The sequence below is a fragment of the Panulirus ornatus genome, chromosome 6, assembly GCF_036320965.1.
Source record: "Panulirus ornatus isolate Po-2019 chromosome 6, ASM3632096v1, whole genome shotgun sequence".
In the NCBI taxonomy this organism is placed as follows: Eukaryota; Metazoa; Arthropoda; class Malacostraca; order Decapoda; family Palinuridae; genus Panulirus; species Panulirus ornatus.
This window is the reverse complement of record NC_092229.1, coordinates 14450910-14477110: the sequence shown is the minus strand read 5'-3', so window position 1 is coordinate 14477110 and position 26201 is coordinate 14450910. Positions and strand designations below refer to the sequence as shown.

Here is a 26201-nt window from a genome sequence, read left to right as displayed (position 1 = left end):
TGGAATCTTCTTGTCTTCCCTTTTTTTTTCTCAGACATGTTTGGAAGAAAGTTTGGAGAATACTTAACAGATCTTGCATACCAGGCAGTTTAGTAACAGTTTCAGTCTTTTGTACTGTATTCTTCAGAAACTTGTTGAAGGGCAGACTAATGTATTTTTATACCATGGGTCATTTTCGAATCCTGGACTGGGCACCTGACTGCCTTTTCCACTCAGAGGTTAAAGATATCCACTAGAATTTTGTTTATACTTGTGTACACTTGTGCCCAACCTCATCTCAGTCGGGGTAACATGGACTTTTAATCTGTCATGGCTCTGATGGTGTGACAAACACATCACATGTTTGTCACTCCATTGGAGACATGATATATTGAAGTCCATGGTACCCCTACTGAGTTAAGATTGGGACACACATAAATACCAATGTCTTGGTGTGTGTGTCTTTTATTCTAGATTTCACTGAGGCAGTCAGATGCCCTGTCCAAGTTTCAAATCCAACCCGTGATGTACTTACATCTTTAGGAACTGATGGAACCAAATCAAATAGTTTTTCTTTCATCATTCTCATAAGAATGAAACCAGTATAGTTATGATGTTTCTATAGAGAAGAGTGCTGTACTGGAGAAATACTATTAAAAGCTGTAGAATTAGTAGTTGGATACAAGGTCATGAAACAGGAATAAAAAGGGCAATGCATGGTGGACAGAAGAGATTAGAAATGATGTGGAAGAGAAGAAAAAGGCATATAATAGGTTTTTCAATAAGAATGTGTCAGTGAAAGTTCAGCAAAGGAGGAGGGAAGAATATGAAATATATAAGTGGAATGTTAAGAAGCTGATAGAGGAAAACAAGAAAGTGGAAATGAAGATTTTGGAAGAAAGTTAAGTGAAAAGTTTTGGGATAAGAATTATTGGAAGGAGGTGAAAAAGGAAAGAGGTGAATGTAAGAGTGGAAATGTTAATGTGAGAAGTAAGGAAGGGGAGTTGCTGAATCAAATGGACGAAGTGAAAGGAAGATGGAAAGAGTATTTTGAAGAACTGATGAATGTGGGAGAAGGGGAGGGAGCAGTTGTTACATGCATGGGTATGGAGGAAGAAAGGAAGGGAATGCAAGTGCAAGGGCATATAGTGAAAAGGGAGGTAAGGAGGAAATGAAAGGAAGATGGAAAGAGTATTTTGAAGAATGATGAATGTGGGAGAAGGGGAGCAGCAGTTGTTACATGCATTGGTATGGAGGATGAAAGGAAGGGAATGCAAGGGAGGTAAGAAGGGTAATAATGAGGCTGAACATAGGAAAGGCACTTGGAATGGGTGGAATTATGGCTGAAATGCTGAAGTTTGGAGGAGAGAGTGCGCTAGAGTGAATGCATCTGATATGTAATTTAGCATGGAAACAGAAGGTTGTGCCTGAGGATTGGGTGAAAGCTATTATTCCTTTGTTCAAAGGAAAAGGTGCGAAGAATGTATGTAGCAGTTATAAGAAAAATATATGCTAGAATGGTAATTGATAGAATGATGGAAGTGACTGAATAAAGAATAAGTGAAGAGCAAGAGGGTTTTAGGAAATAAGGGATTTGTGGATCAGATTTTTTGTGGTATAAATGACTGTGGAAAGGTATTTAGTGAAAGGTAAGAAGTTGTGTGCAGCTTTTATGGATCTGGAGAAAGCATATGATAGAGTCAAGTGGAATACTTTGTGGTATGTCTTAAGGATATATGGGGAAGGGGGACAACTTTTGGATGATGTGAAAGCATTCTGTAGAGGAGCAAATGCATTTGGAAGAGTGGCTTTTTGTCATATGTATAGATGGAGTGATAAGAGAAATGAAAACAAAACTAGGGAAAAGGGATGCAGAGATGGAGTGTGGCAGTGAGATATGGTGGCAAGTGGCAAGCCTGTTTGCAGATGATTCTGTGTTAGTTGCTGAGAGTGAAGAGGAGTTTCAGAGGATTGTAAGTGAGTTTTATGATGTGTGTAAGCATAGGTGATTTAAGGTAAATGCAAGTAAAGTGATGTTGTTTGAAAGGAAACAAGAGTGAAAGTATAGATTTCATAAAACCATATAGAGTGAAAGAAGAAAGTGTACTGAATTGTACTGAGATATGAGGTGAGAAAGATGGGAAGAATTGAGAGAATTTAAAACTTCAGGAGCTGTCTTTGGTAAGTTTGGTGATATGGGTGGAGAGATAAGGATAGAAGAGTAATTGGGTCCCTTAATAGGATACTGAAGGGTAGAGGTGTAAATATGGAAATGAAGAGAGGATTAAGGGACAGCATATTCCTCCCAACCCTGACTTATGCAGCCAAAACATGGACATTGAATGAGCCACAGAAGTCAAGAAACCAGGCTGTGGAAATGAGCTTTTTCAGAGGAGCATGTGGTGGATTTAGATGTAATGAAGAAAGAAATGAAGGGTTGTTTGAGAGATGTGGTATAGCAGGAAATGCAAAGGAGTGGTAGATTGGATGAAATGTAATACTTTGAGGTGGAAAGAATGCAAGACTGGAAGTTTACAAGAAGAGTGTGTGATAATAAAATGAAAGGGGTTGGTGTAAGAGGAAAACCACCTGTGACATGGGCAAATAGGGTGGGAGAATGCATCTATAGGGGTATGTGAGGGAGGCATATAAGGACAGGGATAAGTGGAGACTCATTTGCCATGGCCACCTCTTGATGAGAGTTTTTCTGGAAGGAATGGTCATCATAGACTATATGTAGGTATATTTTTCCTTCTTTTCAACCCCCCCTCCTTTATTTTTAAGACTATGACAGGTCCAAAGCAGTCACAAACGGATATTGAATGAATGTGGTTGAGGGGTTCCTCGGTCCCTCCTCACCTTGTTTTAGGTCTGAAAAGTATGCTGTGTGATCACAAAGTAACATGAACAAGTACCTACTGGTCTTGTATGTTTTCTGATGGTCAAAATTGGTGAATCCACTTGGGTACACCTCATTTTGGAGGTTGAAACTGTTTTATCACCCCACCAACCAAGTACTTTCACAGATACTCCCAGAGTTCTGCCTGTGGAAGAGACATTATTTTTTTATTGATCTATCTGTCTGTCTGTATCCCTAATGCCCATTCTATTTAGGAACTCCCTCAAGGTGATGGCCACAGCAAAGGTGTCTCCATAACTTGTTAACAACAGAGCCGCTCCTTATCCTTTTGTAGTTCACCCTTAAGAGGCCACTGGCAGAGGGCAACTCTAGCACTGTTTTCAGAGGCTCCTACCTAATGTTCCCACCATCTACTATTATCTAAAGTGTATACCTAATGTTCCCACCAACTACTATGGATTGAGTATCCCTTATCCAAAATACCTAGGACGTTAGTGTTTCGGATTTTGAATTTTTTTGGATTCTGGAATATTTGCATATACTTTGAGATATATCTTGGAGATGAGATCCAAGTCTACATGCAAAATCCATCTATGTTTCACATACACCTTATACACATAGCCTGAAGGTAATTTATACTATATTTTTGATAATTTTGTGCATTAAACAAAGTTTGTGTAACACTTAACCATCAGAAAGCTAAGTTCTCACCTCAGCCACCCATATGTACAATCTGTGGTTTGACATCACATTCATTCCTGACTCTAAATCCATATGCTACTGATAAGCAGTCATTATCTTACACTTATTAACACATAAGTACTTAACAGTAAAAGAATATGAAATTCCATGAATACAATGAAAAATAATGTGTTTAGGTGTGGAATTTTCCACTTGTAACATCATATTACTGCTCAAAAAGTTTCGTATTTTGGATTTTTGGATTAGGGATGCCCAACTTGTATCACCTAATGTATCTACCTAATGTTCCAACTTGCTACTTATGCGTAATGCTCCTGGCTAATGTTCCTACCCAGTGCTTCAACCAAATGTTTCTACCTAATGCTTCTGTGTAATGTTCCTACCTTTTACTTTTGTGTATTGCTCCTACCATTTTGCCAGAAGGTGGGGCTAATGCATAGCACTCGCTGCAGAAAATCTAGGAGTTAGCTAGGAGTTAGGAAGAATGAGTTGTATGAATTAAGTGTTTGTTACATGTTATGTGTGACAAGGAGAGATTGTATATTTGTGGACAGAATGTTAGCAGTCCACATGTGGGTGAGGCGAAAAAAAAAGACTACCACCTAGTTTAAAGGAGTGCAGGTTGACAACCACTGAAGTTGCTACTCCACAGTTGTCACTGACACTCTGGATACTTAGGCGGGTAGTACAATAGTATGCATCCCTGGTCAGAGGCTGCCTACCAAATACTGCTACTACTTACATTAATCCCTGGTCATATAATCTTCAGAATACTAAAAAGATTTTTACTTTGAATGACTAGAATGATTAAGTTAAAGAAGTGCTGGTGCCACCTGTTGTATGTAACAAAGTACAATAATAGGTATTATGTGTTTATTACTGATGTTAGAAGCCTCCATTAATATGTCATGTCTACTATTACATGCAACTGGGTTATTCATTGATAGTGTTCCTCTCATGCATATACTTTGCAGAACTACATGAACCATTGTCTGTCTTCCAAGAGATAATGTTTAAATGATTAATTAGTTAATGGCCTTCAATGAAGTATCTAGCAAACCATGTGGTCTTTGAAAAAATTGCAATGTATTGGGGTTGATGTCTGATGTTTATTTGTGTAGGTTAGTGACTTTAGATGCATAGTATGCGAGAAGGTGCATATTGAAATTTGAATGTACTAGATTTTCTTTTCTTTTTATCAAGTACATTTCTTTTCTATTAAACTCTCATACAGGACACTGTAAGTTTGGATGATGATTCAGGAATTGTACTTGGTTCTCACCTGGAGACAGAAGTTAATCACAGTGAAGCTGGTCCTGAAATTGCGACAGGTCTTACCTCTAGTGATCTCAGATGTGCATCACAGTGTGAGTATTAATATGCTTGAAAAGGCCTTTTCAGTGTTGCTTCTATTGCATTTTGCGTGCTTATGAATTATTTGTATGATGCTTGATATTTTTTGTGTTTCAAAGCATGCAGTAAGACTAGTACTTCTGATAGTATCATAATAGAGGAATTTGCAGAATGTGGAAAATCTTTAGAAATGTTGTATAATCTTTAATGCAATAAAGTTTGCTCTGTCAGTTGCATCTGTATCTTTTGAATTGACATCTTTATTTTCAGTTAGTACCCCAAAAACCTATAGATTTTGCAAACTGTTATATGCACATAGTATCCTTTAAGTTTGGTCTTTCTCACTTACTTCCAGTTTTGTGCATTTGAAATTAGCGTTTGATATTACAGTGGAAAGTTACACTACCGGTTATGAATTAATACAAATCACAATTTATTGCTTAGGCTGGTTGCTAGATTACAGCACACGCAATCGTTTCTGGTATATGTAATCCACTTCAGAGGAATTGTTTTCATGGCTGGAGACTTCTTTCTGGATTTGTGATTGTATAGCATTAATGTTTGTAATAGAATAGAAATCTTGTTCGCCGTGCACCTTTTAAGTTATGCACACTCTTGTAACACTGTTAGGACTGGATTCCTTCCAGCAGACTCATTTTTGCTATAACAGACACTTGCCTCCCCTTCCATGCACTCATCACTGCACCCAGGACCTAAGCCCTCTCTCCTACCCTGTGACTTGCTGCAGTCATTGTCATTCCATCCACTGATAAGTTCACTCCCAGGTCCCAAAAGCACTCTACTTCCTACATGTCCTTTCCATTGAAACTTATATTTGAAATCTTTCTCATCCCTTACTGCACCTCATCACTTTACTTGTTTTAACATGCACTACCAACTTTCTCATTTCACACACTTTTCCAGACTGTGTCAGCTTCTAGAATTTATCTGGAGTCTGCCTCTAGCACTGCATCATCTTCAAACATTAAATTATGTAACTTTTGTGATTCCCACCCCCAATATATTGTAGACCTACCCCATGCTCCTAAGGTTCTTGCATTCTCTTCCCCCCACTACTCTGTCCATAAACAAATTAAACAACAGTTGTGATGGCAAACATCCGTAATGCAGGCCCACCTTCTCCAAGAACTGCTCACCCCCCCTACCTTGCTTTCTTGTTAAAAATTCCTTTGCATTTAGTAATTTTCCGTTAACCCTGTGTGTTCAGAGAATCTTTTAAAAGAAGCCCCTATGTTCAGAGCACCATCTACAAAGACTCCCCGTCAACTTTTTTTTTTCAGATGCATTGATGCCACATACAATTCATTCTTTTTCTCAAAGTATCTCTCAAGAATTCTTTGACGTAAACTCATACACACATCAACCTCTCCTAAAGCCAAACTGCTCCTACTCAGTCATATGTTCACTGCTTGTCATTACTTCAGCCACCACTTTGGTAGGTATAACCAACACGCTCGTATCTTGGTAATTCAAGCATTTACTCTAGTCTTTATTGCCTTTATGTAATGGTACTATATATGTGTTGTTCCTGTCCTCAGGCACCTCCCATGGGTCATAGAACATTGAAAAGTTTGACTAACCAATCAACAATACTGTCACATCCTTTCATGAGAAATTCCACTTTAATCCCACCACTCTTGCTACGTATCATCTAATACAAGACTCGCTACTGTGTCTCTTTTCACATTACTGCTCACCATGTTTTCACACACCTCATAGACAGTTGTACTGAACACCACATCTGCCACCATATCATCCATCACATTTAGTAGACCTTTAGAATACTCACACCATCTCTTTTCACCTCTTCCTACCTTGTCATACCCTGCCTTTGCTGTTGTTCCCATTTTTTCTGTTGTTCTCCTCACACTGTTCCCCTCATCCAATAATATTTCTTATTCTCCCCATTGTTCATTGATGCTCTTTCATCCTTTCTTTCATTTACCCTCGTTTTCAGCTGATATATCTTTCTCTTGACCCACTGCTCTCTCATGTACACTTTTCCATCACACACACACATTTTCTAAAAGTACCATCCATATGCTAATCTTTTCTCTTTCACTAGCATACCGTACCATTTTTTATCTTACCAAGGATAGTTGACAGACTAATACATTTGAAATTTGAGCACTAATTTTTCCACATAGCCTTTATACAAGGGCACTGTACATGCCTTCTGCCAGTCCTTAGGCACCTCACCGTGGGCCATACAAATGTTGAAAAGCCTGACTAAACAGTTAGCAACACTGTCATTCTCTTTCTTGAGAAGCTCATATGTAATCTCATCCACTCCATCCATTTCATGTTATTTATGGTTTTTCACTGCCACTTCTCTTTTCACCAAAGCATTTGCCATGACTTCTTTGTATGTCACATCATTCCAAACAAACAATATCCACCACCCTGTTGTCTGACACTTTCAGATCTCTTTCAGAATGCTCTCTCCAACTCTTTATACCTCTGCTTTACCTCTTACCATTTCCCCATCTCTTCCCATCACTGTTGCTCACATTTGTTCTGTTGTTCTCCCCATGCTATATCCCCCAAAATATTTTCTTTTTCTCCATGAGGTTCATCAATTCTCTTGCCGTATTTCTCATTTGTCCTCTTTTTCAGCTTCTGTACCTTTCTCTTGTACACCTCCTTATCAGTTGCACTCCTACACAGATACCATTCATACACCTCTCCATTTTCATTCTATACCAGTTTAACTTCTTCAGCCACCACTTACTATTGCACTCCTAAGCAGATACCATCCATACATCTCTCCATATTCTTTCACTAGCAGCTTAACTTCTTCAGCCACCACTTATTCTCCTTTCTCATATGCTTTTGTCAGGTGCCCTTTACTCCCTAACTATTTCCTCGAGTGTAAGATAACCCACTTGCATTTAAATCCACTAGCACCAAGATCTGATCCCTTACATCAAACATGCTGAAGCACTTGCTCATCTCCCAAAAGCACCTCTTTCTTTTCGATTTCTTTCACTATCAGGTACATATGCACTGATATTTATCTAACTGTAATAGTCTGCTTTTTTCTTTTTCACATCAGTCATGAACTCGCTTTCTTGCTCCCTAACACAAGACTCTTAGTTCACCAGAAGTGCCATCCTCTCCCATGCTCTTGCAATCTCACTAATCACAGACCCTCAGACTTATCCCCTGAATGTTCCCAGACTGTTGTACCCCTTTTCCCTTCAACTTTATTACATATAGAGCCAGAACACTTGGGTTCCTTTCACCGAGCATAGTGCCTATGTCTTCCTTCTTCTCATCCCATCATTATAGCTTAAATCTTTTATATCTTTTTTGTGATGACCTTACAGACTACCATTTGTCTGAGCTTGTAACTCCTGACAAGGTCACTTCATCATTGGAGGGACCTTCTTTGTCTTTCTTCCCATCGTCTATAGTCGAAGTGTCCTGTATGACCAACATTTTCTTTATATGCATTCGCAACACAAAAAATAGAAATTTTTTACCTGGCCCACCCTATGAACTGTCATGTTATCTGCAAAAGCTCTGACCATCACCACTTCTTTGATGAGTGTTCCATAGTTACTGTACATCCATGCACACTAAAATTCCAGCCTGAGCATCCAAAGGGAAATCCTCTCTAGGCCCATCTTTGAGAGGGTAGCAATTTCCCCTCACCTGCCCCTTTTCACTTTCCTGTACAGCATACAGGAAATACTTTCTTTTTTTACCCAGTGTCTTCAGGGATAAAGGAAATAAGTGATTAAGATAAAGAATTGTGTGGATTTTGCTGTCAAGTGTAATATGGTAGATGGAAAGAAAATTTCTGTTTGTGGATTGAGTTCCAGCAATCCATTTTTATATGAGGCAGAAAAGGAAAAGCAGCTGCCAAGGCCTGGGCCATATTAAAGAATAATGTGGGTGGAAGTTGAAAAGTTTTGTTTTGTATTTATTTTTTCACAGGGTCATTTCAAGTTACATACAGTATGGCATGTTTCATGCCATGTTGTGTGTTCTTTAGTTTATTCATGATTTTTCCTGATCTTTTCATATACACACACAGAAGACAGGGCAGCATAAGCATAAAACCTCCTCCCTTTCAATACACAAATAGCAGTTACAAATGATGATCTCACTGACACGTTGAGGTATTTAGAAAAGACATAGATAGAATATTAAAAGGTCTTGGCCCATAGAAGGCTTAGGATCCTAATGAAATTTCACTATATATCCTGAAGTTTGTGTTCAGATACACTGGAGAGACCTCTTGAAATACTGGTCAAGATGTTTCTGGAGAAAGGCAAAGTGCCACGTGATGGAAAAGGGCAAACGCAATACCCATCTTTAAGAAAGGCAACTGGAAAAAGTTATTGAACTACAGACCAGTCATTTTGATGACTGTAGTCTTTCAGTAAATGATCAGGAAGTGTAAAAAAGCCATACATCATACCCATCTATAAGAAAAATAACTGAGAAGAGGTGCTTAATTACAGACCAATCTTTTTGATGAGTTTGGTATGTAAGGTATTGGAAAAATTAATCGATAGCAAACGGATGACTTCTTACCAAGAAGAATTTAACAAACTGGGAGGCAGCACGGTTTTAGGGAGAGGATGCCACTAGTAATGAACCTTTTAGATATATATGAGAGAGTAAGTTGTGTCTTAGACAGAAGGGAAGGCTGGGTAAATTGTATACACTTTGATTTCCAGAAAGTACTTGAGGCATTGCAAAATGGGAGGCTGATTAAGAAGCTGGAATCCCAGGTAGGAATGAGGAGACTCCTTTGATGGATAGAACATTATCTTAGCGAAAGAGAACAAAGGTTACTTGTCAAAGGATCCTTCTCCAAGTAGATTGAGGTCATGAAATGAGTGCCCAAAGGTTTTATTTGGGACTATTACTTTTTTGATGTGTGTGATTGCCCTGCCTATAGGTATGGACTTCTATGGGAACATGTTTCCAGATGATGCAGAAGTCATAAGGACAGGACAAAGTAAAAGCAGGACTCAATGTGAATATTATGTAGCAGGAAATAAGCTTCAGGATTGTGTGTGTAAGAAAGACTTTGGAATCAACATTCTTCCTAACCTGTTGCCAGTATCCCACATTAGGAGGATAGTAAAGGAGAGCAACTGTCTTTTGGCAGATATGAGGAGAACTTTCAAGTATATGAATAAGGAAGTATTTAGCAAGCTATTCACATCCTATGTAAGGCCAAAACTAGAATTTGCTTCCCAAGTTTGATCACTGCTCCTAAAGAAGCACATAGAGCTAATAGAAAAGGTTTAGAGGATGGCAATTAAAGATGGTACTAGAAATGTGAGAGCTAAGAGTAATTACAGGGAAAAGGCAAAGGCTTTGAATTTTCTGACCTTGGTAAAGAGAAGTAAGGGGTGACCTGATTACAATAATTTTTAAATAGATCATGGACATAGACAGTGAACAGTTTTTTGAGAAATGTAGGGATAGTGCAACCAGTGGATATAACAAGAAATTAAGCAAAGACCATGTTAAAAAAGATATTAAATTTTTTTATATGTTAAAAGAGAGGTGGATGAATGGAATGAGATGACTGAGGACTTGGTTTATGCAGACATCATACCCAAATTTAAGAAATCTTATGATAGTAGAGAATGTTCAAGAGATGGGGCATGATGAGTGTAAAACTCCCTCCCTGTATAGTACAACTAAGTAATCACACACAAAAAAGAAAAAAGGATGTTTTGCATGTTCACTAATGTGACATTAGAATGTGTGTTCTATGTATACAATCCATTTAATTTGAAGTCAAACCCCTATTTTATTTTTTCCTAGCATCCTATTTCTCTGCTGTAGTGTCCCTCATGAATTGCACACATTGAAAATTTTTTACTACATGCTTGATTTATTTTCCTTGATTTTAGTTTAGTAGGATTTTGCATACAGATCTTACATTGTGTAAGTTAGGAATGTTTATTTGTAAGTTAATGTTTTTGTGCACTTTTTGATGTTGCTTGCCTGTTGTCTACCTGCCTGCCGCATGCTGTGTGCTTTTTCATCATGACATTCAAGTGAGAACAGAAGAGCAAGAGGAAGAATTTTGTGACCAAATTACAGATGAAGAGTTCCTTGCTTCAGAAGCATGTAAGTTTGATTTAAAAGATGTTTTAGATCCCATTTCTCAAGCAAGTAGAGTTGGAATGACCAGATATTCCAGAGTTGAGTATGTATAAAGAATTAGTGTGGGTGTTTTGAAAATCTGTTATAATGAGGACCAAAGGTCATGAAATGTATTTTATGTGCAGGACTGGGAGGGAGTTGGTGTTTGATATCTTTAGTGTGGGAGTTGCGTCTCAATCATGAGGGATCCTGTAACATGTTAGACCAGTATTTTTATTGCTGAAGAAATGAGTGGTGTCTAGAGTGTAGGTTGCATATATGACTCATGATTGTCGGGAGAAGGCAGTTTCAGGTTGAATGCAGCTGTATATAAGAATAGTGGACAATTTTAGGTCAGTTTGGTATGAAAGGACTGTTAAGGTTTTCTTTTTGTAGTTTAAGTGTTTATGAAGTGGCTTTGTTGGGAGAGCGATGATGCAGTTGCATGAAATTAGGTACCCAGCATGTTGATTTGAGATAATGTTGGAAATACTTTTGCTCTGATGGACATTTGTGGAATGTTTTCTGACTAGTTAGTGTTGCTTTGAGTACCTACTTTTGGATGGTTTGTAGTTTACTTTTGTTTGCTTTTGAAAGGAATGGTGACTAGTAGGTGAGGCAGTTTGGTGGTAATTGGATGAAATGTTTTTTGATGATAGAAGCATTCATTCTCTTGTTTGAACTTAGTGCCAGTGAGTGTTCTTAGAGCATTTAGTATGCTTGTAATCTATATTCATGTGTGTAGTGTGGATTGTAGTTGGGTGTGTCATATGTGACACCAAGTATGGTTTTGGTTTTGTTTAATGGGAGTGATTGATCTTTCAGGATGATATGAGGGTGCAAGTTGATTTCATTGGGGATGCAGTTGTGTTTTGTGATAACATGTGTTCTATTTGGATGGTGTAGTGCTGCATGTTTGATGTTGCTTATTCACTTTGCTGGGATGGTCGGTGTAACTGTGAGGCTGCCTTCATATTAGAGAGGATTCACTCTTTGTTTTGGGAGACGGGACAGTGATGTCTTGTAGGAGGAGATTCTAGAGAGCTGGAGGAAAAACAGTGCTATGCATGACTCTTTTGTGGTGCTTCAGAGCCTTGGAAGATTATCTTTGGTATAAGGTTTATGTTAGTGGATGATGTCAAATGCCATGTTGATCTGTTACCACTGCTGTGGTGCAGAAGTGGGGTTTGGTAAGTTTAAACCAATCAGAATGTTTTGAGAAGTTTGTTCTGTGGTCTAATGTGAGATGTATGTTTTGTTTGATTCTGTTTAGGTGATTGTTTCTTTTAATGATTATCAGAAGTAGATGTAGTGTTAAGAGGCTTGGTGGGTTTCAGGGAGGGTTTTATGTTGGTGGTTTTCTAGATGTGTGGAATATTCTTGTGTAATCAGGAGTTATTGAAGATGTCAGAGATTACTTGATTGATGTTGTACTGAAGTTTATGTGGAACTGTATATCATCAGAATATATTATTATGATAGAAAATAATTAGGTTGTTGCTTTCAATTTTTGGATTCAAGAGAATGAATGAAACACCTGTGTTTTTTTCCAGGCTTCATAATGAGTATATTTATGTATGCATGATTATTTTTCAAGTTATGGTAAAAGAAGGCAAGAGAATGTTTGAGATTTTTTTTTCTTTGCTGAGCAGTTCATCATAAAGGTACTGTTGTGAGCATATGTAAATGAAAAGTTGCAAATGTATTTCAAAAGCAAGAATAAGCACTACTCGGGAATAAGGTTTGTATTTATAGACATAGCTGAATGAGAAGGATAGTTATGGAATATTCAAAGTTTGAAAATTATCTATGTTCTCTGTAAAAGCCTTCAGGATTTGATATTGCTTGGGAAAATTATTTGCCTTTGGAAGAAAGGAAAAGAAGGTACTTAGAATAAATGCCACCTGCACTTAATTCTTAAGCTTTTGTTTGCTTTTGTATGACAGCATTCCACTTATCTTGGTAGGTGCATTGATAAATCTGATTCACTGTATTCCCTTGACATATGTAAGGATAAATATAAATGAAATTGTGAAAATGGTATTTAGAATTTGCAATGATTTCTTATATTTGATGCCAGACAAGCATTTCGGTGTTGCTTGCCGTACAGTGCACAAGAACTGGGTACTTCTCTTTACTGGTGTGAGAACTGGTGCTGTAATGTACATTTTTTAACTCATAAATAACAGAAAGTTCCCTGCATACATCATATTTGTCGATAATGAGAACAACAGTTATAACCTTAACATGTACATTTATTTTTTTCCTCAGTCTTCAAGCAGGCCAGTGATATGGAGAACCAGCTGCGGAAAAGTTTGGCCTCACCTTTAATGGGAAGGTAAGTTAGTACATCGTGATTTGTCTTTGAAGACTCTGAACTTAAAGTGAACTCATTACACCAGTTAACCTAGTTTTACAGACATTTAAAGAGTTCTACTATTAATTGCTATGGGTGTTCATAGAACAGTACAGTGTACCTGCAGTTTGCTTTGTATTATACTCAAGATTTCACTTGGGTTACACCAAGAGTGAAAAGTCACCTTTAGCGAGGCTGTATCATTAGGAGTAGAGTATCATCAAAAAGCTCACTCCAAAGGATTCCATCATTTCCCTGCTATTGGAAATAGCACAGCCATGGAGCTACAGGATCTCCTGATATATTTCTGAGGAAGGAGGCCTGGGACGATTATGAGTGAGTGAATGAATATTTGTATTTTCACTCTTCATTTCTCATCACTTTTGCTGCATTCACAAGCTTTTATATTGACTATCTCTTGTAAAAATTGATCAAGAAAGTAACTGATTAATGTTCATTTGAGTTCAGAATGCTTCAGACTTTTGTACTCTGAATGTGATTCATTATTTATGTTCTTTTTTCAATGGACCAAAGGCTACAGCAATATTTTTCATTATTATTATTATTATTTATTTATTTATATATTTATTTATTTATTATACTTTGTCGCTGTTTTACTGTTTCCAACATGGGTAAGGTAGAATCGGAAACAGATGAATGAGCCTTAGAGGAGAAATTCCTCACTTGGCTCCTTCCTCTTTTCCATATTTTGGAAAGTAACACAAGAGGGGAGGGAGGATTCCTCTTAGTTCCTGCCCATCTTAGTTGCCTCCTACAACATACAAGATATACATGGGTAGTATTCTTTGTCCCCTGTCCCCAGAGGTAATTATTATTATTACTATTTTTTTCATACTTGATTGCTGTTTTCCACGTTAGTGAGGTAGCACCAGGAATAGATGAAGAAATGCCGCGTTTGCTTACATTGATTCTCATGCTGTCATGTGTAATGCATCGAAGCCACAGCTCCCTGTCCATAACCAGACCCCACAGACCTTTCTATGGTTTACCCTGGACACTTCACATGCCCTGGTTCAGTCCATTGACAGCATGTCGACCCCTGTATAGCACATCATTCTAGTTCACTCATTCCCATGCACACCTTTCACCCTTCTGCATATTCAATCCTTGATCACTGAAAATTTTTTTCACTCCATCCTTCCATCTCCAGTTGGGTATCCCAGTTCTCTTTGTTTCCTCCTCTTCTGATACATACGTCCTCTTTGTCAGCCTTTCCTCACTCATTGTTTCCATATGTCCAGACCATTTCAGCACATCTTCTTCAGCTCTCTCAACCACTTACTTTTCATTACCACACCACTCTCTTACCCATTTATTACATGATTGATCAAACCACTCAATTATCTATATCTCTGATGCCTGTTCCCTCTGGAAACTCCCATCAAGTGGGTAGCCACAGCAAAAGAATCTCCACTTATCCCTGTCATTACATATCTCCCATGTATACACCATTCTGTGCATTCTTTCACCACTTCTCTCCCTCCAGTATTCTTCCACTCATTTCTTCATGTCACAGGTGGTCTTCCTCTCACACCAACCACTTTATTTGCACTATCATATACTCCTTGTAAACTCCCCATTTTGCATTCTTTTAAGATTTTAAACTCAGGACTCTTTAATGAACATTTGTCACCATTGGCCCTAAGAAAATGATTATCTGCTGAAGGAAGAAAAATATTTTTCTCTATAATATTCCATCTCATAATACTTGTCTGCATTATTAAAGTGATGCTCATTACTTGTGCATGTGGTTAGCTTTGTGCATTCCAGCCAGGCATGTAAATAGATAACCTTGATCTATAGTTGTATATATTTACATCACATATACTTCACAGAATGGCAATGGAAGTGATATTTACGTTTTCCTTTATCATATTGAACATTGACCAAGCATTTCCACATTAGCATCGATATGCAGAACAAGTAGTAGTATGGATGAAATAAGAATTTGTTTGTAACAAAGGATAAGAACATTTCTTAATCCTGTTCCAACGACTTTCAGGGATTTTTGCTGAAAGATGAAATTTGTGACCATCCTCATATCATTCTGTTTGTGATTTGTTTGGTGTTGATTAGTGCAATAACAGTCTGGCTCTACAGTCCCTGATTATGGAATGAGATAGTGGGTCCAACCCCCATGACCTTCCTCATGTCATCCTATATCTGTATCAAGTTAGGTTCTGAATCATTAAATTTGAATATGTATAATGAACATAACATTAGATGGAGGTGTTCACCACTTTTGGGATCCACCCCTATTCCCCCATGGCTTTCCTTTTGTTATCCTGTATCGGTTTCAAGTTTGGTGCTGATTGATCCAGAATTGTGACTGAAAATTTAGTAAATTTATCAGGTGGGCAGAGTGAGAATGCAGTTAAAGAAAGGAAAGCAGATTTTATTATGGTTATAGAACTCTGTAAATGCGGTCTGTTGATTAGTGTACAAAACTTAAGATTTGTACAGTAGCAAGATAAGAGTATTTAAGGTAGGTGGGTGAAGGTTTCAGTGACAATTACGCAAAGTTGTAAGTTTAGGGTTAAGAGAGTGTAAGGTTGTAAATTGTGGTTTTAGAGTGATGAGGGTAAAGAGGATTAGGATGAAGATGGCTTTAGATGGTAAATGGAATAGCAGGATGTAGGATGATGGTATGATGGGGAAGTTGTAAGGCTGTACCAGATTGAGTGGGGATAAGGGAGATTGGATGAGGAGGGACGGGAGTCATTGTCTGAGAATGGGACTGTGAAGCCTCACTTTAAGGATAGTACTAAAGGTGAAGGGTTAAGAGTTCTAGTAAGGCAAGGATGATTGTAAAGTGAGAATGATATAAGTATGTGTTGAAATTAGGAAAATTGCCTTACTTGTATAGAGTTGACGGTAATTTTTAGTTGAGGAGGGATGTAAGGCGATATTAGGGTAAGAAGTGAGGGTGACTGTTGGATGAGGAAGTTCAGGGTTTTGCTAGGTTGAAGTGGATTAAATGGAATGGGTTTGAGATGGTACTTAAGATGAGTGGTTTTGAGTTGAGAAAGGTAAAAAGCGGTACTTGTGACAGGCTGGTTGTGGGTGGTTATAAGAGCAATAGCATTGAATGTTGATATCAAGAGAGGAGGTGTTATTAATTGAAGAGTGCTTAGGATGGTTGTGGGGAGGGAGAAGATGAAGGATGTTTTTGCATAAAAATTGTTGAGGGTGGTTGTAGGGAGAAGAGTCTTCACTGTGCTATTGCCTGAGGAGGGTTAAGATTTAGTTGTTAGATAAGGAATATGAAAGATCTTACTGGATGAGGAAGTTGTTGGACTACTGTGGTGATAGGGGTCATGAATGGATGTTGGATAAGGAGAGCTGAGGATTATTATGGTTGGGAGGGTGTTCAATGGTGCATGGTTGAAGATGTAAGACGTTATCAGAGTAAGGGAGGTACATTTTGGTATTAGCATGAGGGGGACGTATGTTTTACCGAGGTGAGGAAGGTGTAAGTTTGTATAGTAATGTGGTGAGGAGGGTATAAGGTGGTACAGTATTGTGGTGAGGAGGTTGTACGGTTGTGCTAGCAGCTAGGGGAAAGAGGTTGTTCGGTGGTGCTTGAGTGAGGAGGATGTATTGTGGAATGAGGAAGAAAAATATTGTGACAAGGATGAGGAAGATGTAAGGTGGAAATAGGGTAAGGGTACATCGTGCTACTAAAGTAAGGAAGATACTTTGACATACCAGGGTGGGGATGGTGCACATAGTGCTTGGATGAGGAGGGTTTATGATTTTGCTAGGGTGAGGGGGGGGGGTCTTTGGTGGTAAAAGGGTGAATACTGTGGCACAAGCATGAGGATGCTCGATGGCAATAAAGTGAAGATGCATTATATTACTAAGGCAAGGAGGGTGTCGGCTGGAGCTTAATGTGAAAAGGTTAGAAAGGTTTAGAAGTTGATACTAAGGTGAGGAGGGGTAAGTGAGGGTGGGTGAGGCTTGAGCTGGTGGCCAACCAGACGGTGTGTTGTGGGTCACGTCTGTTGGTCACGGCCACCCTTGCAAAAGTTTCACCAGCGTCGGGCTGGCAGGGCACCCTGCCTCCACACCTGTTCCACCTGCTGGTTCATCTTGCCCACACCTGTGCTCTACTTTTCATCACAAACAGATGCCAAAGTTTTTAAATAAGGAAGATTACAGTTACATGACTAGGGCGTATCGTTAAACTTACTCGAGTGTATTGTGCAAAACAAGAACACTGACTCGGTTTTTATACAAAATCTGACAGTTTTTATTGTGGCGATTGAAGACGCGGGAGAAAGGTAGTATGTAATTCCATCACGCTGGAGAAAGCGTTGACGCTGTGGAACACTCGGACTTCCGCCTGGACCTTTATTATTAACGGTGACGCATCATGACGTGTTTGGTGTGGAGGTGGTCTAGGGGTCAGGGATGGCGAGCAGCTGCTAACCTCGCGTGCTTCATTAAGCGAGACTCCTGCATACCGGGCGTGTTTGCTTATATATATATATATATATATATATATATATATATATATATATATATATATATATATATACATATATATATATATATATATATATATATATATATATATATATATATATATATTTATATATATATATATATATATATATATATATATATATATATATAATCATAGGCTTCACTGTAGTTGATGTGTCAGTGCAAAATGTATGGACGATTTTCATATTACGGAAGTGTGATATAGGCTTCAGTAAGATCACACGAGCTTCCGGTGGCCGATGAAACATTCCCACTTATGCTCGGCCTTCAGTGCGCCGGATGTTGTACACATTTTTTTCATCTCAAGTAAAGGTCAGGTTGACCATTTTTCCTTCTCCCACCACCAAACCAGAAGGCTGGGTGGCTATAGTGTCCTTGTCAGATGTACACTATAACCTGGCCACGATTTTCGGGCTAAGATGATTAATAAGTGCTACATTTTTATCTTGTAAACGTGGAAGACTCCAGAAAAAAAAACTTAATCGTATTGTAATTTCATAATGATATACGTTACTGAATCGAAACTTTAGGGGTGTTTGGTTAGAATGTTTACTTTCTACATTATTAGACCATCATAATGCATTGCTTGCAACCTTATAATCTCTGTTGGTATAAAGAACGTTAATTTGCTGAGGTAGATTTTACGCGTGAATTTTTTTAAGTTACATCTTATAAAGCTAATGACATTTCAATCTTTTCATCATCATTAATATTCATTATTATTATTATTATTATTATTATTATTATTATTATTACTGTTATTCTTATTCCTTATGCATTTGGTACAATTTATTTGGAAACTGAATAAGCAAAAAGTGGTTTGAGTGTAAATACGGTGTGAAAGTTTTGTACATTTGAGCACAAGGGACTGAGATTATAAATCGAGTTGTTGAATGCACTTGATCCATCCCGTATAAATGGGAAGGGAGTTCAAGAAGTTGGGTTTCATTGGATTGTTCATGATTCGATGATAGTCGGGTTTGGTTCATATTCTGGGTTTCCTCTGCTTGTCGCGTCGCCCTACTTCATTTCTTTGGTGTTGTATGGATGGCGCCAGAAGAGTCATTTCAAATCCATCAGTATTTGATGTGTTGCCGCACTGAGGCTGGTTGACTTACAAATGGGCTTCGTGATGATAATGTGCAGGCCGAGCGAGCCACGAGAGACTCCGGGTCTGCACGTGTCCACTCACTGGTAATGTAACGAACAAGGCTGTTTCCTCAAACAGATGACGCGAGTACACAGAACAGCTACAAGCCAGCAGGTTCAGTTGGTTAACAGTATGGTATAATGAAAAGAAAAAAAATGGAATTGAAAAAGTGAATTTAACTTTTTCATGTAACTATTAATGTGCTTATTAGTGGCATGATAGTGTATAATATAGTGAAATACTTGGTATTATCATCCTACACGTATTCGAGTAGGTTGTAGGCTGCTGCCTGACTTGGCGAGTGTTATTAAATTATTGCTGGGAACCACCTCACCCTTTCTTTCCTTGTCATGATCTCCAGCCTTACTCATATTTAAAACTAAGCTATCGGGATAGTTGATATATATATATATATATATATATATATATATATATATATATATATATATATATATATATATATATATATTTTTTTTTTTTTTTTTTTTCAAACTATTCGCCATTTCCCGCGTCAGCGAGGTAGCGTTAAGAACAGAGGACTGGGCCTTTTTTGGAATATCCTCACCTGGCCCCCTCTGTTCCTTCTTTTGGGGAAAAAAAAAATATATATATATATATATATATATATATATATATATATCATTTTCTCCATTTTTATATCCCTTTACTGATTCATGACGTAGCTCTACTTAATGAGGACTTTTGTTCGTGATTGGGGAAACCTATAAGACATAGAGAATAAAAAGAAACTCAAAAACCTAAAAAAAAAAGAAAAAAAAGGAAGCCTGCAGTCTGAGGCAGTTGGCGCGTTGCATGTGGGTGTGAAATCTGGTGCAGGTCGATTGGCTCAACTGGAGGAGTGATTACATGTGGACGGCGCCAGCGGGCAGGGGTCACTCGGTGTGTTTTATGAGTGTTAAGAACCCGTGCTGGGCCCTTGGGGATTTGGTTGGACGTGTTATGTTTCGTGTTGCGCCAGGATGTGTAGATATAGACGTTTATACGATGTAAAGAACATGAATAAGAACACTATCGAAGGTTAGCCTAATATATATATATATATATATATATATATATATATATATATATATATATATATATATATATATATATATATATTGGAAAGGATCACAAATTTGCGCGTGATTAAGTATATTCCTATGAGTCCAAGGGGAAAATGAAGCACTAAGTTCCTTAGTGCACTTTCGTGTAATAATCACATCATCAGGAGAGAAACCAGAGAGAAATATATCAGTTGATGTACAACGAAGAGACGTAGCTAGGAAACCATCTCAACTTGAGTTAAATATATATATCTTTCTTTTCTTTCATACTATTCGCCATTTCCCGCATTAGCGAGGTAGCATTAAGAACAGAGGACTGGGCCTTTGAGGGAGTATCTTCATCTGGCCCCCTTCTCTGTTCCTTTTTTTAGAAAATAAAAAAAAAAAAGAAAATCAAGAGGGGAGGAGTTCCAGCCACCCGCTCCCACCCCTTTTAGTCGCCTTCTACGACACGCAAGGAGTACGTGGGAAGTATTCTTTCTCCCCTATCTCCAGGAATTATTATTATATATATATATATATATATATATATATATATATATATATATATATATATATATATATATATATTTATAATAGCGAGGTAGCGTTAAGAACAGAGGACCGGGCCTTTGAGGGAATATTCTCACTTGCCCCCTTCTCTGTTCCTTCTTTTGGAAAATTAGAAAAAAAAAAAAAAAACGAGAGGGGAGGATTTCCAGCCCCCGCTCCCTCCCCTTTTAGTCGCCTTTTACGACATGCAGGGAATACGTGGGAAGTATTCTTTCTCCCCTGTCCCCAGGGATATATATATATATATATATATATATATATATATATATATATATATATATATATATATATATATATATATATATATATATCCCTATGAGTCCACGGGGAAAATGTAAAGAAAGAGAAGACCGTTGACAAAAGTGTACATTCCCTCAAATAAACTGATAATTTTGCGCCTCCGAGTTTGTCAAGTCAGTTTGGGAGATAGAATACTTTTCATTCTTATATTGTTAAGATAGAAAATGTTAACTTATCACGCTGTCGTGCTCGGTCATGTAAAGAAAACGGAGAGCATAGGGTTGTATCAGGGGAGACGAAGTAAACTGGAACAAAGTACAGGATCACGGATATGATTTTTTTTTATTATTATTATTATTGCTTGTCCACCTCTCCTTTCTTCGTTGCGTCTATTCCTGTGCGCTTTCATGTCATAAAGGCCCGGGAATCTAAGTACAGAATTGTGGAGTTCGTAATGGTAAGATATATTTTATGCTAAGACTACTGAGAACTTTGATTCACTGATAAATTCCTTCGTAGCCGCCCTCACCCACCCTCGTGTTTTCCCTTGCGTTGCTGTTCCGTTCTGCTGTCCGCGTCTTGCTACGTCGTCTGTCGTTCCCTAGTGGTAGTCTGTTGTACTCCTCACCGCCCGTCGCTGCTGGGTCCCTCGCGCACCTGGGGCTTTCCCCAGGTGTGGTGATGAACTACTGTCTGGTGCGGTAGTGTGCAGCGAGAGGACGTGTCTTGTGAGCCAGGGGAACGCTGGGACCCGGAACCTTGTGATTCCTGATGTACGAGTCCTCTCTCTCTCTCTCTCTCTCTCTCTCTCTCTCTCTCTCTCTCTCTCTCTCTCTCTCTCTCTCTCTCTCTCTCTCTCTCACACACACACTATATATATATATATATATATATATATATATATATATATATATATATATATATATATATGTGTGTGTGTGTGTGTGTATATATTCCCTTTTAGAAAGTTGAAATACAAGGAGGGGAGGGTTTCTAGCCCCACCGATCCCGTCGCCTTTAGTCGCTTTCTACGACACGAGGGGAGTGCGTGGGAAGTATTCTTTTCTCCCCTATCCCCAGGGATATTGAGTGAGAACGATGTGGTATACCGGGAGCGACGTGATGTCAGTGGATTGGACCAGGGCACGTGAAGTGTCTGGGGAAAACCAAGGAAAGTCTTTTGGGGTCTGGATGTGGAAAGGGAGCTGTGGTTTCGGTTCATTACACATGACAGCTAGAGACTGAGTGTGAACGAATGTGGCCTTGTCTTTTGGTAGCGCTACCTCGCGCGCGCGCCGTGGGAGGGTGGTGCTAGTTCATGTTTGGCGGGGTGGCGACGGGAATGGATGAAGGCAGCAAGTATGGATATGTACATGTGTATGTATATGTATGTATACGTTGAAATGTGTAGGTATGTTTTTGTGCGTGTGTGGGCGTTTATGTATATACATGTGTATGTGGGTGGATTGAGCCATTCTTTCGTCTGTTTCCTTGCGCCACCTCGCTAACGCGGGTGACAGCAACTAAGTATGATATATATATATATATATATATATATATATATATATATATATATATATATATATATATATTATAATTTGGAACGCCGCCTCGTCGCTTTGTGTTCACCCACAGACCTACTTAACCATGGTCAGAACTGATAAAAAGAATGATTATCGAGAATCCCTTCCGTTTCTCTCTCTCTCTCTCTCTCTCTCTCTCTCTCTCTCTCTCTCTCTCTCTCTCTCTCTCTCTCTCTCTCTCTCTCTCTCTCTCTCGATGCAGTTGTGTGGTTGTAGGTTTTGGCCACACGATGATGCAAGTGTGTTCACACTTGTGATGTACATTATAGAGGAAAAAGCGTTTCCTGGTGTGATTCTTAGTCTTTTGTAATGGTACAGATGTGTCAGGGGAGGTGTGGAGGAATTTGTTTGTCGGGGCAGGTGTGGAGGAGGAACCCGTGTGTGTCAGGGCAGGTGTGGAGGGACACATATGTACCGGGTCAAGTGTGGAGGGATACGTGCGTCTTGGGGCAGGTGTGGAGGGACACATATGTACCGGGTCAAGTGTTGAGGGACACGTGCGTGTTGGGTCAGGTGTGGAGGGACACGTGCGTGTTGGGGCAGGTGTGGAGGGACACATATGTACCGGGTCAAGTGTTGAGGGACACGTGCGTGTTGGGGCAGGTGTGGAGGGACACATGCATGTCGGGTCAGGTCCTGGTGACCTCTGGCCGATTGTTTTATTTAGATCCCGCCATCGTGAGTTGCCTTCCTGACCCCAGCTGGAGCTTGATACCATCATCATTAATATCACTGAACATCTGAGATGGTTTGCAAGTATGGTTTATAAGTGTGAGACGGTTTATAAGTAGATGCACAAGTTATGAGGAAGCTGTACAGTCTTGGGGTCCCCATAAGTTTTCATCCTCACGCAAGTTTTTATTTTTTTACATATGTATTTATTTAGAAAGTTTTACGTGTTTACTGAGTGATGTGTTGACATTGACGATACACTGACGGTGAAATGTCTTGACCCGTAGTGCCATCTGTGTGGCTCAGGATCTTCCTGAAATCTTAAAGGTAGTGTTGAGTGGCCGGGAGGACCAGCGGAAGCTGTCGCCGATCACCTTGACTGGCTAACACCAAAACTTTGCTTCGCTAACCTTGGGAGACGTAGGGGGGGAAGGTGCGCCTTGCCTCGCCACCCCACCTGCCTCGTTGTGAGCCGCATGTGAGAGGCTCCCGGCGGGACCTGAGGCCTGCCAGGCGCCCTACCCTACACACACACACACACACACACACAGTAAAAAGAAAGTTGAATTTCCCGACGGAAGACTCGAAGTGGGAGGCACGATGGATGGCGTCGTGACTGGTGGGTCAGGGTTCCACCGCCCCGCCCCGCCCCTCTCCACCCCACCCCACCCCACCCCCTTGCCTTAAGTCGGCCCTGGAGAGAGAGTTGGGTGGTTGGGTGGGTACGGGAGAGAGATGTATCGATGAAAAAGTTGAGTTTCCTGTTATTCGATATAGAGAACCATAGAATTTTTATCGCACCGCAAAATGACGGACCACTACAGAGGCAGGTCGTGAAACGGAATGGTGGAACGTAAGCGGGGTTTGGTGGTTACACACACACACACACACACACACACACACACACACGCAGATAGACACATGGCCTCTCGCCGCTTGGTCTTTCGTTTCGTAATAGTCAGTGTGGCTGGAGAGGTGGTGGTGGTGGTGTGTAGTAAGAGTGTGGACCCGCTGTGTAAATCCCCGTAGCTGGCTACTGAAACCTCTGGGCCGCTGCTATCAGTAGCGACAACCTCCTGGAGACTGTCACGTTGACAGTGACACTTGTCAGGAGCAGCAGTGTGGTGCATCTGTGACGGGGAGTCGTATAGGATTAGCTGTTCCACGTAGCAACAGGTGGGAGGCAGGCCTAGTGAGACGCGTCCTGTCACGTGTACCAGCGTCAGGAGGAGCAGCACGCTACACAAGACCCCGTGCGAGGCAAGGGCAGCACCTGGCAGGAGGCGCTGCACGTGGCAGGTGCACCAGCTGGGAGAGGAGGAGGAGGAGGAAGAAGAAGAGGAGACAGGAGCAGCAAGATGCGTGTGGAGTGCCTGACGCCGAGGCCGTCGGGTGCGGCGCCAGCCACCAGGAAGACCCTCAAGAACGCTGCGTTCGTCTCCCTCGTCCGGGCCTGGGAAAGGTAAAGATCTGGCTGGCTGTCTTCCTGTCAGGCACTCTGTCCCGGCTCCTCCTTACCAGGTAGTTCGTTCCACCTTCCTATACCGATACCTCCCCAGTAGGTAGTCTGTCTCATCCTCAGTACTGGTACCTCCGCCCCAGGTAGTCTGTTCCACCTCCTTCAGTATTGGTACCTCCCCACCAGGTAGTTTCTTCCACCTCCTTCAGTAGAGGTACCTTCCCCACCTGGCAGTCTGTCCCACCTCCCTCAGTAGAGGTACCTCCCCACCAGGCATTAAGCCCCATCTGCCCCAGATAGCACCAGCAGTTCACCAAGATACTCCACCCAGAGCTGTGATATCGCGTCTCGGCTGCTGGTCGGTGGTCATTTCCTGTTTGTTGTCCTCATTATCATAACTCGACGCATCTGTCATGATAGTGTGTTGTCGCTCGTATCGTGTGGTGACATAATGTTGGTCTCCTGTGAGAAGCTTGGCATCTGAGATGGTGTTGGGGGTGGAGTCACTCATCACTTCCAGGTGTCCTCGCTTTTCCCCCATCGCCTTTCTATGCCCGCAACCTCACCCTTAGAACCTTTCTGCTCCTCTTCCACTCTCCAACTTTTCCTTAAACTTCTGAGTTTCCCCGCCGCCATCAGCCACTTCATCTTCACTGCCAGCCCGTCCACAACACTCGCCCCATCCTCCTGATGTTATTTCCCAGGTCATCTACAACCTTTGACCCCCCCCCCCTCCTTCCTGGTAGATCAGAAACTGGCCTACATACCTCCTTGTCAATCACATTACCCAGAGGAGGAGGAGGAGGAGGAGGAGGTCATCATGTGGCCCAACGTGACCCAGACTGAGCTTTGATCCCGTGTCTTAGCTGTAGCACGTGGCCTCCACTGACCTCGCGCTAGGCAGCATTGTCGGGCTCGTGGGCTTCACATGATTTTCTTCCCTACACTAACCCCTCTCTGAGGCTGTGTACTGTCGGGTGATGGTGGGCAGGACGCGAGGGGCGTCTCCTTCCGCCGACCTTTCGTAGGGTGGAGAGTCGTCAGCTTCGCCGAGCTCGTCTGCATTCAGTCGCCTTGCCTGTCGGAGGTGTGGCGGCCGGCAGTGCTTCCTCGTTACCCTGGCGTGACTTTTACGGCAAGGTGGAAGGGTTCCTGCTTTAAGAGAAGGGATTAGAATGGCTCACTGGGATTGACTGTGTTTGATGCATTGCAATGTGGTGGTTTGATTATGTTAAGTAGCAGCTTATCAAGTAAAGCTGTCTATACAACATTTTTCGGAAATATTGTTTATGTGGTTTTGACTTTTTTTTTTTGTAAAAGTTCTTGGTACTAGAGATGATATTATCTGGATGACCCATGATGTCCTATCTAATCATATACTTGCACAATTTTGGGTAAAGATCAATAATGTTACCAGATACCCTTAACTCAGACTTCATTCGTAAGTTATATATATATAATATATATATATATATATATATATATATATATATATATATATATATATATATAATTGGAAAGGATCACAATTTGCGCGTGATTAAGTATATTCCTATGAGT

At 40.2% G+C, this 26201-nt stretch overlaps 1 protein-coding gene across 19 annotated transcripts in view; it reads left to right on the top strand.

The window, feature by feature from the left end:
• LOC139749073 (uncharacterized) overlaps positions 1–26201 on the top strand; it is a 298095-nt gene that overhangs the window by 182290 nt on the left and 89604 nt on the right. For 17 of the 19 annotated variants that reach the window (XM_071662556.1, XM_071662560.1, XM_071662551.1 and 14 more), the window contains 3 exons: positions 4776–4908; positions 10949–11020; positions 13307–13373. In XM_071662556.1, the coding sequence (XP_071518657.1) occupies positions 4776–4908; positions 10949–11020; positions 13307–13373 (272 nt within the window). The remainder of the gene's footprint in view (positions 1–4775; positions 4909–10948; positions 11021–13306; positions 13374–26201) is intronic. The other 2 variants (XM_071662564.1, XM_071662571.1) reach the window with 1 other exon arrangement.